Source organism: Lissotriton vulgaris, chromosome 11 (genome assembly GCF_964263255.1).
Source record: "Lissotriton vulgaris chromosome 11, aLisVul1.2, whole genome shotgun sequence".
In the NCBI taxonomy this organism is placed as follows: domain Eukaryota; kingdom Metazoa; phylum Chordata; class Amphibia; order Caudata; family Salamandridae; genus Lissotriton; species Lissotriton vulgaris.
Window position 1 is genome coordinate 378,869,732 of NC_141699.1, and position 13,872 is coordinate 378,883,603.

General features: G+C 52.4%; 1 protein-coding gene across 3 annotated transcripts in view; it reads right to left on the reverse strand.

Moving 5' to 3' along the window:
* Nucleotides 1–13,872, reverse strand: part of GGCX (gamma-glutamyl carboxylase) — a 271,699-nt gene that overhangs the window by 145,170 nt on the left and 112,657 nt on the right. For all 3 annotated transcript variants that reach the window (XM_086943366.1, XM_086943367.1, XM_086943365.1), the window contains exon 3: nt 1,606–1,764. In XM_086943366.1, coding sequence (XP_086799492.1) covers nt 1,606–1,764 — 159 coding nt within the window. The remainder of the gene's footprint in view (nt 1–1,605; nt 1,765–13,872) is intronic.

Below are 13,872 nucleotides of genomic sequence, written 5' to 3' on the forward strand. Positions count from 1 at the left end.
TCCGAGGGTCCTTGACAAATTTCTGAAGAAAGGTCGCCATTTTCGGATCGATGTCCGGGGTCATGGCCACCTTGCCCTCCAACGACGGCCGGGGACACTCCGCACGCAGGCGGCTCATAGCATCCTTGTCCACCGGCTTCCTCAGCCTATTAGCGACGTACTGGGCCACCTTGTCACACGGGACCCACTCTGATGAACGGGGGTGGACGATGTCGTCCGGGTCCAGCATGTCCGACGGACCTGCGGAGGAAGAGGGCTGAGAAGGCAGCCACGACCGGGAAGAACAGGCCTCCTCCTCCGAGTCCAGAGAGTCGTCGTTGTCGCGCTGTGGGTCCGGAGACATCGCAGGGGGAGAAAGCGGGGAACCTCCGAGGGAAGAGGAGTGGGAGGCTGCGCGTCCTCCAGGGCCTTGAAGGCACTCTTCACTCTGGCGAAAGCCGCCGAATCAACCCCCTCAGTGCAAGGCTTCTTGGGAGGAGGCGGGGTAGTGGACAAATCCGGCCCAGAGGCCGGGACCGGCGCCGGAAGCAAGGCGGCAAACTTGGCATAGGCCTCGTCCAGGCACGCCGAAAGGCGTTGTTCCAGGGGGACCATGGCCTGGTCCACCGCGCGAGAGATGGAGTCATCGACCGCCTGGTAGAAGTCATCGTCCAACGGGACATAGTTCAGGGGGGTCTTCCTCCGGATAGTTGTCCGCGTTCCCCTGCATAGCGAGGTAAATTAGGCTCTAGCAACGGGAACGGTAGACAAGACCAATGACCCTCCTCAGGGCACTCTATAGTCTGGGGAGTCCCAGCGATATGGGTGGCCAAAGGCACACAATGAACGGGCAAAGCCCTGGAAACGCTGCAGCCCACAGAGTCTCGGGGCGCCTCCAGGCAAAGCGTTCCCACAGCACAATTACGACCCCGTAGGGTGTTCGTCAAATAATACAACCCAAAGGGCGTCCAGAAAAAAGGGGAACCTAATTGCGACCCCGCATGGTGTCAGAGCCGGGAGGCCAGGCACGGGTATGCTGGTGATAAGAGCGCGCCAGAACACTCCAGAAGCTTCAGGGAGCGACCCTTCAGCAAACGAGACACCGGCCCCTGGTGGCCGCGCCACCACACCGCACACTACTGGGCAAGGATCGCGTAAGGAGCGCACTAGGCGTCCCGCGACCAATCAAGGGAATCTGTGGAGAAAGAAAAGAAACCCGACACCCGGCCCAAAGGCCAAAGGCACCACAGAGAAACCCAAAACCCAGGAGAGAAGGAAAAAAACAACTTAACTTGCTGCGAGCAGCGAAGAAAGAGGAGGAGACAAGTACAGTGGAGCATGATGGGAGACACCGGTGCATGGACACTGTGAAAGGACTCATGTTTGACTTTATTTTTTCCCCAAATGTTCATGGGAAAAGTAGTTGTGTTATTTTTTCTTGCTGCTGTAGAGAATAAAGCGATGAAAGAATGGCATAATCCGAAGCCTCCGGTCCTGACATAGAATCTGAGGCGATAGAAATGAAAAATCAAGAAAGCTAGGGCTGAGTAATGTGGTGTGTGAGAAATGCTCTATCAGGAGATGGAAATACTATGGTGGGGGTTGGTCAGTTCAATAAAAACTCACCTGACAGCATAAGCACATAGACAAGGTACATCCAGTCCAGAGGCAATGGGCCCAAATCGTTGAATAGTGGGAATCGACACACCTCCAGCCCATCCAGATACTTATAATCCAGATAACCCAGGCCCCTCTCCTGGGGGATGTCCAGCACCATCAGCAAACCTAAAGGGCAGGAGGGACAGATAGTGTGCCTGTTAAGCAAAAGAGTGGTAGAATATACGGACTGAACGGGACATTAAAGGGCAATAAGCACGTCATAATCAAGGGCTATTATAACCTGGGAGATAGCCCAATTGCACACATGGGCCATACCTTTGATGTTATAGATCTTTCTTTCAGGGATTCAATACATTCAGGTCAGAGGGTGTTAGTCTTTAACTCTTGAGGCATCGCCATCATTCTTCAAGGAAATCATCCAATGCATTGCCACCAATGCCAATCACATACCCTTCATGGAACACATCAACTTCCCAAATACAGACAGACGGCAAGACTACAAACAAGCATTTACAATGCAATAGGTCTCGCAGCATTAAAGTTTGAGTTATTGGCATTGTGTATGACAATGCGTTGCATAAATTTTTTCGAAAACTCTGAATTAGTGTATAAAGATGATTTGCAAACTGTCAGATGTTGCTTAATAATAAGGAGAGTTGGGAATAATTAGGATATGCTATCTTTTGCTATCCTGTGTTTTTTTGTTATGCTATGCTGTGTTTTGTTATGCTATGCTGTGTTTTGTTATGCTATGCTATGTTTTGTGATGCTATGCTGGTGAGGGTGAGTGAGGGTGAGGGTGAGTGAGGGTGAGTGAGGGTGAGTGAGGGTGAGTGAGTGAGTGAGTGAGTGAGTGAGTGAGTGAGTGAGTGTGAGTGAGGGTGAGTGGGTGATGGTGAGAGAGGGTGTGTGAGGGTGAGAAACGGTGTGTGAGGCTGAGAGACGGTGTGTGAGGCTGAGAGACGGTGTGTGAGGCTGAGAGACGGTGTGTGAGGGTGAGAGGGTGTGAGAGGGTGTGTGAGGGTGAGAGGGTGTGTGAAGGTGAGAGGGGGTGTGAGGGTGGGTGAGGGGGTGTGAGGGTGTGGGGGGCGAGGGGGTGCAGGGGGGTGTGAGGGTGAGGGGGTGTGTGAGGGTGAGGGAGGGGGTGGGCGTGTGAAGGTGTAAGGGTGAGTGAGGGTGTGTGAGTTCGAGAGGGAGTGAGGGTGTGTGAAGGTGAGGGTGTTTGAGGGTGAGGGGGTGTGAGGGTGACGGGTGTGAGGGTGATGTGGTGTGAGGGAAAGGGGGTTTGAGAGTAAGGAGGTGTGAGGGAGGGTGAGGGTGTGTGAGTGTTGGAGGTATGTGAGCGTGAGGGTGTGTGAGGGTGTAGCAGGGATAGCATTGCATGTGACTTACTGGCAGCTCTCTTGTGAGGTGTACAAAGACAGAAGGTAAAGAGTAATACACAGGAGCTGATTAATTGCACACACATCTCAGGAACTTTGACTCCCTCCCTCCGCAATTTTGCAGTACATAAAGTAGTCCATTTGTATGCGAAATTCGAACTATCAATGCTTTTGTACAGCGGGCCCTGTCTGGGACAGCCCTGCTCTGTTGATATGGCTGCAGTGTGCTGCCAGGGGTGTTGGAGAGCTATTTGCTGCTAAGGTCGCTCCTTCCTCAGCATGGTTGCTGAGCCAATTCTTTCAGTTATGATGCACCTTCATAGCTGAAAGCCCAGTAATTACTCTTGCTTTAATCCTTCAGTGTTTCCTCTAAAAAAACAAGTAAGTGTTGCAGGACAGACTGGAGGCCTTGGAAGCTTAGTCCTGGACGTGATAGAAAATTGTGGGCGAACAGTGTCATCGCCTGCGTGAAGGGGCCGGTTATAAAGGGAAACCCCTGCCTGCCTGGTCTAAACTTGGGCTGCGCTGAATGTGTGGCACTCACGCTGCAAGAGTTGTTTCTGCAGCTGTAATGGGGAATCATTAAATGACCTCTCGGAACACATGCCCCAAACGGAACCCGCTGCCCCCTCTGGAGAGAAGGACCCCTCCTGGCGCCAGTGCTGTACGGGTAAGTGTGCAGCTACCCCTTGGTTGGACTAGTGCACTGCCCCTGGTGTTCATGCCCACATCCCGGAGGTACCACAGCACAACAGCTGGATGGGCTTGTGTGAGCAGGACTGCGTCAGGCAGCACGTTGTGGAGTGGGAGGCGCTGGCTGCTCGAGGAAGCCGAGTGTCCCAGTGCACTACCACTGATGTGTATTACCACCTCCCGGAGGCGCCACAGCACCAGAGCTGGTCCTTGCCTGGGCACAGGGGGCCAGTGTCGGAAGCATTGCCTCGTGCAGCACGGTTTGCACAGAGACACGTTGGTTGTCAGGGCAGGACTGCAGTCCATGTGCCTCCCTGTGAGCAGAAACCGAAGTGCACTCACTAGGGCTGTACGAGATAGGACCTGGATGCAGCAGGAGGACAGAGCAGTCCGCACTGCACGCGCTGTGTTTGCCAGAAAAAAAGAAAGAGCTGGATGAAACACGGGTACAATGCGCTACGGCCCTGGCACTGCGCTGTCTCGGAGACTTCGCGCACTGGCGCTGCCTCTGTACCCTCATGCAGTGGGATTATCTCGGCACCATTATGCTCTGTGCCTTATGTACTGAGACTGGCCTCGGTGCCCTCCAGCACTAACTAGCTCTGGCCACATACTCCGATGCATCCTCGGTGCCCGTGTGCCCGTGTGCCTGCGCTGCCTCGGAGCCCTCATACACTGAGTCTGCCCCGGTGCCCCCGTGAACTTGCCCTTGTGCCCTAGCGTGGCCTCAAAACATATACTATGTTGCCTTGGCGCCCCCAAATACTTCTGAAGCCTCGGTGCTCACGCGCACCATTGTCTCCTCAGTGCCCTTGTGCACCGGGCATTCCTAGGTGGCCACACTGCCCTCACACCCCGGCTTCTAGATTAGCGCAGGCACAGCACCCCGGCCGCAGCTCGCATTACTGTCTCTAAGCCTATTAATGCACAGATGTGTAAGACGCGTATTGTTATTTACCGCATGCGGAGCCGGCGACTCTTAATGCTGGGTTGCAGTGTGTCTGGCCTTTGCTTTCTTTCAAGACAGCAGCCTTTTCCGCAAACGCAACGTGCCAAAAGCGGTCCCTCAGTCCCAATACTGTCACCAAATGTGACGCATAGTCTGCCTTTTCTAACAGCATAATTTAGCCTCTTGGGAGGCGGGAGGCGCTGTTAACAAGGGAGCGAGAATAGAAAAGATGCTTGGGCAGCCGACAGAGTAGGCTCATGGACCAGGGGTTTTGAGGGCATGCAGGGAGGTGGGCAGCGCGCAGGCACAAGATGGGATAGGCCGGTGGGACGAGTGGGAAGGTAGTCAGTCCTCCGCTCTTGAAGAGACTGGCGGTCGGGTAGTAACTCGCACGAGAGGAAGGAGACACTGGTGTCCCTGGAAAGCGGTGCAAGGCCCAGTCTAAATTCCCTCACAGAGCGAGTTAGTGGCTCGAACCCGCACATAAGGAGAGGATGAAGCGAGCAGCTGGTGTCCCTTGTGCACCGTTAGATATCCAGTCTTCATGTCCTCGGCCCTTAGGATGGATAGTATGTTAGGGAGCAAGGTAGTGCTTTGTGGGAGAGGATGGCGCTGGGGGGCCGGGCCTGATGCGGGGGTCACACAGGGCGGGCATCCCACAGGGGCAGGAGCCCGTCTGCGAGAATCTCTTGGTAGCACAGCGCAGTTCTGCCCGAGGGAAGGGAGCGGGGCCACGCAGCAGCGCAGTGCTTGCACAAGCATGGGGCTTGGTTGGCCGACAGTGGGGGGAGGTGGAGTAGGCACGGGGGTGAGGTGGGGGGGGGGGCGGAGGGGCAGGCACGTGTTAACGGAAAGTGCAGCAATAGCTGAGTCAGGTGCCCAATGGTAAGAAGGAAGGGATCTAATTACAAAGTTGGGGGAGGGGCGGGGGTGTTGTTAGCCTGATCAGCATCTTGTGATCCTGGGCAGATTTATAAATGTCATCGAAGTACCAGAAAATGGATATGGTCCTGGCGTGCGCTATGGGTGCTGCGGTAAAGAGCATCAATGCTGGAGTCGCATTATGGGTACGAGGTCAAAGGGCCCTTGGTTCGGCAGCCGAAGAAAAGGCTGCAAGGAGTCTAATTACAAAGGAAGGGGGCGGGGAGGGGGTGTTTCTCAGCCAGACGTTCATGGCGCTGCCTGCACGACCCGCTGCCAGCTCTGGGGATTTTGAGCCGTAGTGAAGGCTGGGACTCGGTGAGGACAGTGAGTGCACCCTTTGCCCGGGCCCCAGAGTGCCCCGCCGCTTTGGAGTGATATGCGGAGGGCCCTCGGGGCGTGGGCATTAGGGGCAACTGAGCACCTGGGGGTGGCAGAGACACCTGCGAGCTTAGAGGTGGACAGGGACGCAGCGATGCTCGGGATGGCAGGCATAGCAAGGAGACCCGGGGGGCTGTTGGAGGCTGTTGTGTCCGACTCGACAGAGGCTGCCGAGTTGGTGGGTTGCGTAGCGGTGTGGTTTATGTGGCCACTTATTGGTCTGCGGGTGAAAGCAATTGGGTTCCCGAGGGCGGGGAATGCGGGCGAGGGTCGCGGACCAGTCCCCCTAAGGATTGCCTTTTGGGTACACCCGTATGGTGTATAGCTGTAGTTTAAGGCACAAAGTGGGTGGCAATTCTCTCCTGGACTTATCACACGATTGTAGACTGTACTATTACCTCGGTAGACCGGAGATGCATGCCAGGATTGAGACGCTGTCGAGTAATTGCGGAGCTGCACAATTGTGCTCCACAACTGGCTTCGCCCGCGCTCAATAGTTTAAATCTTATGCCTGAGGGCGGCTGGCTCCAGTTTAACACTTCCTCTACACCCACATCTTCCTCGTCTTTGTCGTTCTCGTCCTCTTCTTCCTCCTCATTTTCGTCTGGAGGGGTAGGGGTTGTGATCCTCGTTACCCTAGGGCGGCTTGTGATTGTAGAGGCGGCTGTTGGACGGGGCTGGGTTTAAACTACAGAGATGCTTGAAGATGAGCGAAACTGAAACCTGGTGCGGGGCGGGACTTCCGTCTTCAGAAGCCCGCGCACGCGCACACGGAGTGCCTGGCCAGAGGAGCAGCGGTGACGCGATGCGGTGAGTGGGGTTAGTTGGGGGGGGGGGTCTCTCTGTGTGCGTGTGTGTGTGTGTGTGTGGGCGGGGGCGGCAGGGGGGGATTGTCTGTGTGTGCGCTCGTTTGTGTGTGGGCTGGGGAAGGTGTGGTGTGTGTCTGTATGTGTGCGCTCATGTGTGTGTCTCTGTGTGCGTGCATGATCCATGGTGACTGAAGAGCCTGCCGGAATCGGAGCGCGCGACCTGATCCGATTCTGGCAGGCTGCGTGCGTGCGCGTGCCAGTCTGTTTTCCAAAACCTCGTTAGTCCTTGAAAGCCAGAATGATTACAATAGGACCCCACTGCGACAATCGCTTTCGCGATTGCGTTGCAGTGCGAGCCCTAAAAAGAGGCCCCCTTGTATACAGACCCCCAGGACCTAGTCCCGCCTTCTCCCCCCACCGCAGGAGGAAAGGTAACATAGACTTTGTGGAGTCAAGCCCTCAGCACCACCCAACTAGAAGCCTCATACAACCTGGCAGAGGCTGTTCAGAACTTCTCCACATGTATCACCTAACGCGCCTACGGAGTCGCCCCAAGTAAAACAGTAATAACAAACACAACCTCAACACACACCAACTGGTACACTCCAGAGCTCAGAACCATCAAGCACAACTGCTACCGACTCAAAAGACAATGGCGCTCAAAAGTAGCCCCTCCAACAGAGACGTTCCCAAAGCAGCCCTCAGCAAGTATCATCTGCACATCAAGGAAGCCAATAAAGCAGCCATCACAACTCGCATTGACACAGTAGCCAACCACACGAAAAAAAGTTCAAAATAGTCAAAGAATTCTCCAACCGGACAGCCACAGAGAACTTAATCCACCTCTCCCAAGAATTCTGACACCCTCTTAGACTACGTCCACAGCAAGATTGCCAACATGAACAACAACTTCGACCCCCAACCCACTGCCCTCAACCTCAACTGCCTTGTCTAACCAGTGCATGTGAGCCGAAGAATCACCACATGGTCTCCACCCACCGCACAGGCCACCAAAGCTATCATGACATCCATGGACTCCGTGGCACCCACTGACCCCTGCTCCCACCACCTCTTCAACCTCAGAATCAACCAAATTAGCACAGAACTCACCAGTTTTAACAACATGTCCATCACCACAGCAACAATTCTGGACAGATGGAAACAGGCAGAGGCCAGACCTCTCCTTAAGAAACCTTCCTCTGACCCCAGCAAACTCAAAAAATTAACGAACGATCTCCTTGCTCCGTATCCCTGCCAAAGTACTAGAGAAGGCCCTCAACCAACAACTCACCGAATACCTGGAACAAAACCACCTGCTTAACGCCTCCCAATCAGGATTCTGTGACAAACACAGCACAGAGTAAGCGCTGATTACTGCCACAGACAATATCAGAACCCTCCTTAACCACGGGGAGACAGTAGCCCTGATCTGCCTCAACCTCTCCACTGCGTTCAGCACCTTATCCCGCCGCACCCTCATCAACAGACTACAACATTGACATACAGCAAAAAGCCTCAAGTGGATTGCCACCTTCCTTACAGGATGTACTCAATGCCTTTATCTGCCTCCGTTCACCTTCGAACTTCATATGCGGCATACCCCAAGGATAATCCCACAGCCCCACGTTGTTCAACACCTACTTGACCCTTCTCACAGACTTCGTCAGATCCCACGGCATCAACATAGTCTCCTACACTGATGACACTCAACTCATCCTCTCGCTCACTATAGACCCCTCCATCACCAGAACAAACTTTCGAGACACCATGACTAATGTAGCCAACTGGATGAGAGAAAATTGCCTTGAACTCAACTTGGACAAGACAGAGTAACTAATCTTCAGGAAAAACACATCCATATGGAACCACGGCAGAGTCAGCAGAACTCGGACCCTCACCCGTGTCAACAGACCATGCATTCAACCTAGGCATCATCCTCAACAGCAAGATGACCATGAAACAACATGTCAACGCAGTCGGCTCCTCCTGCTTCCACACCCTCTGCACTCTCTGCAGAATTTTCAGATGGATCCCAGTCAACTCCAGAAAGACCGTCACTGAGGTCATCGTCACCAGCAGCCTCTACTACGGCAAAACACTCTACGCCAGCATCTCCACCCAGCTCCTCAGAAGACACCAGATCATACAGAAAGCGGCTGCCAGACTCATCCTGGACCTCCCCAAATGGAGCCACATTCCTCTCACCTCAGAAACCTCCACTGGCTCCCCTTCCAGAAGATATGCCAGTTCAAGATCCTCACGCAAACGTAAAAAGCCCTACCTGATCAAGGACCGACCTACATCAACTACCAGCTCAGCTTCCATCTACCCTCAAGACACCTGTGTTTCACCTCGCTAGCCTTTGCACACACCCCTCACATTCATTACAGCCTTAGCAGGGTTGCTCCTTCTCCTACATCGCCGCCAAAACCTGGAACAACTTGGCCTTAAATGTAAAAAATGTAAATCCAGTACTTGTATAGCGCACGAATCACCCCCGAAGGGGTCTCTCGGCGCTGGGGGCCGTTGGGAAGATTAAGCGAGCTATTGCACAGAGTCGCATGGTGCTGGGCAGAACCCTGCCTCTGGGGCCGGGGATTGAACCGTGATCCCCAGCGACAAGCATCAGTCGCCCTGGCCGCGGCGCCACACCTCTTCGAACAGCTCCCTCACTGGCAGACTTCAGAAAGAGACTGAAGACCTGGCTTTTCGACGGAGACCCCACAGCCCCAGCACCCAGATACCCCTAGGGGTAACGGTGCTGCACTATACAAATGCGGTTTGATTGATTGAGCAGCTCATCCCACAGATTTGTCTTGAAGAGCCTAAGGTAGGATGGTGGACTGGGCATGTAAGGGCCAATCTGCATATTTAAATCTTTGGGGGAAAAGAAAAATACAATTGGAAAATAACACAAAAATCTAGTAAAAACTATGGTTCGAAAGAATGGCAATAATTGGCAGAACTCCCAACAGAACACCTTTAGACAGCCCAACTACTAGGCAGATCAATATGCCTAGCACCAACTGACTCGGGAAACCCAAGCAGTACATCTCTATGCTCACCCATCTTCACTGTGCTACTGTGTGAAGTGGTCATAAGAGAGAGGAAAAAAAGTTACTCAACTTTGATAAAGCTCTATATGGTGGAAACTCGGTCTTACCACAGAGCCCTCGCCTTTTAAATCCCCCTAGGGGTCACACTGGATCAATAACTTTTTCAGCAATTGCCCCTGTGCACTAGTCCACAGTTGCTTTGACTGTTTCCAGAAGTAACAGAACAAAACCATATATAGGCATCACCCCAGCTCACTTAAGTCAGTTTTCTTTTGAAACTCTTGAAACTCAAACTCAGACATAGATCAACTGTATACGAAAGTAAGCTTCACAATGTGAAAAGACTAACTTGGGACCATATTAGAACCATAGACGTCCACTCTACAGAAAGGGAAGGAGAGAGGGTGGTGAGGAATCTGCAGTTAAGAGTATCAACCACAAAAAGCGTTACAAAAGGTAAGTAACTTATTCGTCAGATGGATGCTTCTAACTGCAGATTCTTCGCCTTTAGAATAGATACCTAAGCAAGCAGTACCTCCTAAAATCAAAAGGTCTGAGGAGTGCACTTACACCAGGAAGTAATTACAGGATCGAGCAGGCGAAATGGACCTCCCTGCAGACTTGAGCGTCAAAACAGATATGCTTGGTGAAGGGGGTGGATAGATGTCCACGTGGGAGCCTGGATAATGTCCAACAGCAGAAAACCTGTCACTAATGACATGGTGGTAGCCCTAATTCTTGTGAAATTAGTCCTAAGGCCCTCAGGTGGCTCCTTGTTGGACAAGGCATAACACATTTGTATGCACTGGACGATACATGTGAATCAACCTCTATTAGCATTGCCAAATCTAACAAAACGCTGATTGCCCACTCAGATCTTTGGAGCCAAGTGCTGAAGCTCCTCCTCTTTCTTAGAGGGATATGGCAGAGAAAAAGAAGCAGAAAGCGTGATAAACTACCCCACAGGGTAGGGCAATATCACTTTCTGTAGAAAAGAATCCCAAGTCTGAATCAACAATTTATCAGATAAATTAGTGGTAGACAACTGCTGTACAGGTTGCATCTGTAGTTCAATGGCAGTATGCACAGAAATAATGGCATTAGGGAATACAGTCTCAGGACATGAACTGCCCCCAACAACCAAAATAAATCGATTTGGTACATGTGTTTTGAAACTCCAGAATAACATTCACCACTTCTGCAGGAAAGTCAGACCCACTCAGTTGGTTCCACTCAATCTCCAAACACGGGATTTAAGTTGTGGAGGTTCGGGTGCAGAGCCCTTCCCTGTTGCTGGGATAGGAGTTCCGTTGAAAAAGATAGACATAACTAAGGACGAATTATCAGGCTCAACAGGTTGGAGTACACCATTGTCCTAACCAAATCTGGCGCTATCAGGATGAGTTGAGCTCAGTCCCTCCAGATTTTCTTCAGAATGCAGTGCAGAAGTGGCAGTGGTGAAAAGGCATACAGAAAACCACAGTGCCACTGAAGACGGAATGGGAGCCCACCAAATATGGTTATCCGAAAGATCCTTGGAGGTCATGTCACTGCCAGAGTTTTACTGCTTCTTGATTCAGTGCATGTCACCTCACACAGCCCTGAGTGTTGCAGTTGCACATGACAGCCAAGACCAGCTTCCCCATGCCTGATGGAGGGGGAAAGTTCCAGAAAACTGATATGACTTCTCTGCTCCACTGGAGACCAAAGGCCCCCCCGATTTTCACTTTGTACCTAGAGTGTAACATAAAAAGTGATGCTGCCCTCCCAACCTCAGAGACAAAATGTATCACTACTGTAAACTCCGGGTCGGCTAGTATGAATGGCCTTAACCCTACAACAATTACAACGATCCCTTTATTTTGCTGGTTTTGACTTTGTGATAACCTAGCATCCAGGAAATAACAAGCATTAGAAATGCAATAGGTCTCGCAGCATTAGAGTTAGTGCTTTTAGAATTGTTAATGGTTTTTTTTGTAAATCTTTAGCATGAGGTTGAGGGTGAGTGAGGGTGAGTGAGGGTGAGGGGTTGAGGGTGAGTGAGGGTGAGGGTGAGGCTGAGGGGTTGAGGGTGAGGGTGAGTGAGGGTGAGTGAGGGGTTGAGGGTGAGGGGTTGAGGGTGAGTGAGGGTGAGGGGTTGAGGGTGGGTGAGGGGTTGAGGGTGAGTGAGGGGTTGAGGGTGAGTGAGGGGTTGAGGGTGAGTGAGGGGTTGAGGGTGAGTGAGGGTGAGGGTGAGTGAGGGTGAGTGAGGGTGAGTGAGGGTGAGTGAGGGTGAGTGAGGGTGAGTGAGGGTGAGTGAGGGTGAGTGAGTGAGGGTGAGTGAGGGTGAGTGAGGGTGAGTGAGTCAGGGTGAGTGAGGGTGAGTGAGGGAGTGAGTGAGGGTGAGTGAGTGAGGGTGAGTGAGGGTGAGTGAGGGTGAGTGAGGGTGAGTGTGGGTGAGTGGGGGTGAGTGTGGGTGAGTGTGGGTGAGGGGTTGAGGGTGAGTGAGGGTGAGGGGTTGAGGGTGAGGGATTGAGGGTGAGTGAGGGTGAGGGATTGAGGGTGAGTGAGGGTGAGGGGTTGAGGGTGAGTGAGGGTGAGGGGTTGAGGGTGAGTGAGGGTGAGTGAGGGTGAGTGAGGGTGAGGTGTTGAGGGTGAGTGAGTGAGGGTGAGTGAGGGTGAGGGGTTGAGGGTGAGTGAGTGAGGGTGAGTGAGTGAGGGGGTGAGGGGTTGAGGGTGAGGGGTTGAGGGTGAGGGGTTGAGGGTGAGTGAGGGTGAGGGTGAGTGAGGGTGAGTGAGGGTGAGTGAGGGTGAGGGTGGGTGAGGGTGGGTGAGGGTGAGTGAGGGTGAGTGAGGGTGAGGGAGGTTGAGGGTGGTTGAGTGAGGGTGAGTGAGGGGTTGAGGGTGAGGGGTTGAGGGTGAGTGAGTGAGGGTGAGGGGTTGAGGGTGTTTTTCCAATTGTTTTTATTTTGTATATTAACTTACAATGCCGGTTGCGTATTTTGGTTGCACTCCTTGAAGTTTGTTATAAAGTATTTAAGTGGCATAGTAACATTACAGCTGCCGTGATTTGAGTGCTTAAGTTCAGTGGTGGTTTATATTTGTCTCCTTAACAAATAACAAGAACATACATGGCGTAACCGAAAGGCTTGTGGTTTAAAACAAGCAATGTGCTGTCCTTGGCACAGGCGCAAACGTTCACCACTTGCATGCATGCTGGGCATGCATTAGTGAGGTTAACCAATTGATATGTCCATTCCCCGTCACAGACTGGTTTCAGTAACCCTGCCTCCGCCAGATATCACACCCCACTGTTCTATGTTGGCATCTAAGGCAGGAGACACTCCTGCTAATATCCTGAGTAAAATCTTTTGGTGTTCCTGAAAGTACATGAGAAGGCTATGTCGCCTCGAGACTTTAAACTGTAAGGGGTGTGTTTGGCCTTCTTAAGGGCTTGTCAGAGTGAATGGTGTGAATAATGATGAGCAGCTCCCTAGATAAACAATCTTTTTTTAAATGGATTTTAAGTGCGTGGCCTATAGACATCTTCACGCTTTGAACTCAATCTTGTGAAGATGCTTGTGCAAAGTTCCTGCAATAATTTAGTGTATGTAGTAGTGGATTGAGAGAGGTAAAACTGGAAGTCCTTCATGATGGAGGTCCTGCACATCCAGACAGCAGACGCCAACAGCAGATAACTTTATAGTATTACCCCTGGATGCGGAATGCCAAGGCCCAGAAGCCCCAGCGAAGCAGATGCGGAGCTCAATACACAGGTGAGCACTGCCCGGCCGCCCCTCACCTATCTGACACACAGCCGACACACTCTCACTGTCACACAGTTGCCACTTACCTGATATATACATGCTGGCAGGACCAGCCGAACTCCTTACATGGGAAAGACCAGTTGCAAGAAGCGGGGGAGCTGCGGGTGTGGGGGGATGCGCTGCACCCCCTCCCTTCGTCACCCCGTGATTAGCACCGCAGTGTAAAGGAGCCGTGTGATTATCGCAGCTGATATCGATACGTGCGGAATGGCGGCCGGAGCCGGGCGCGCTAGTAAATGAAAGCGAAGACGCACATCCCATTGAAGCTTTTTGTAA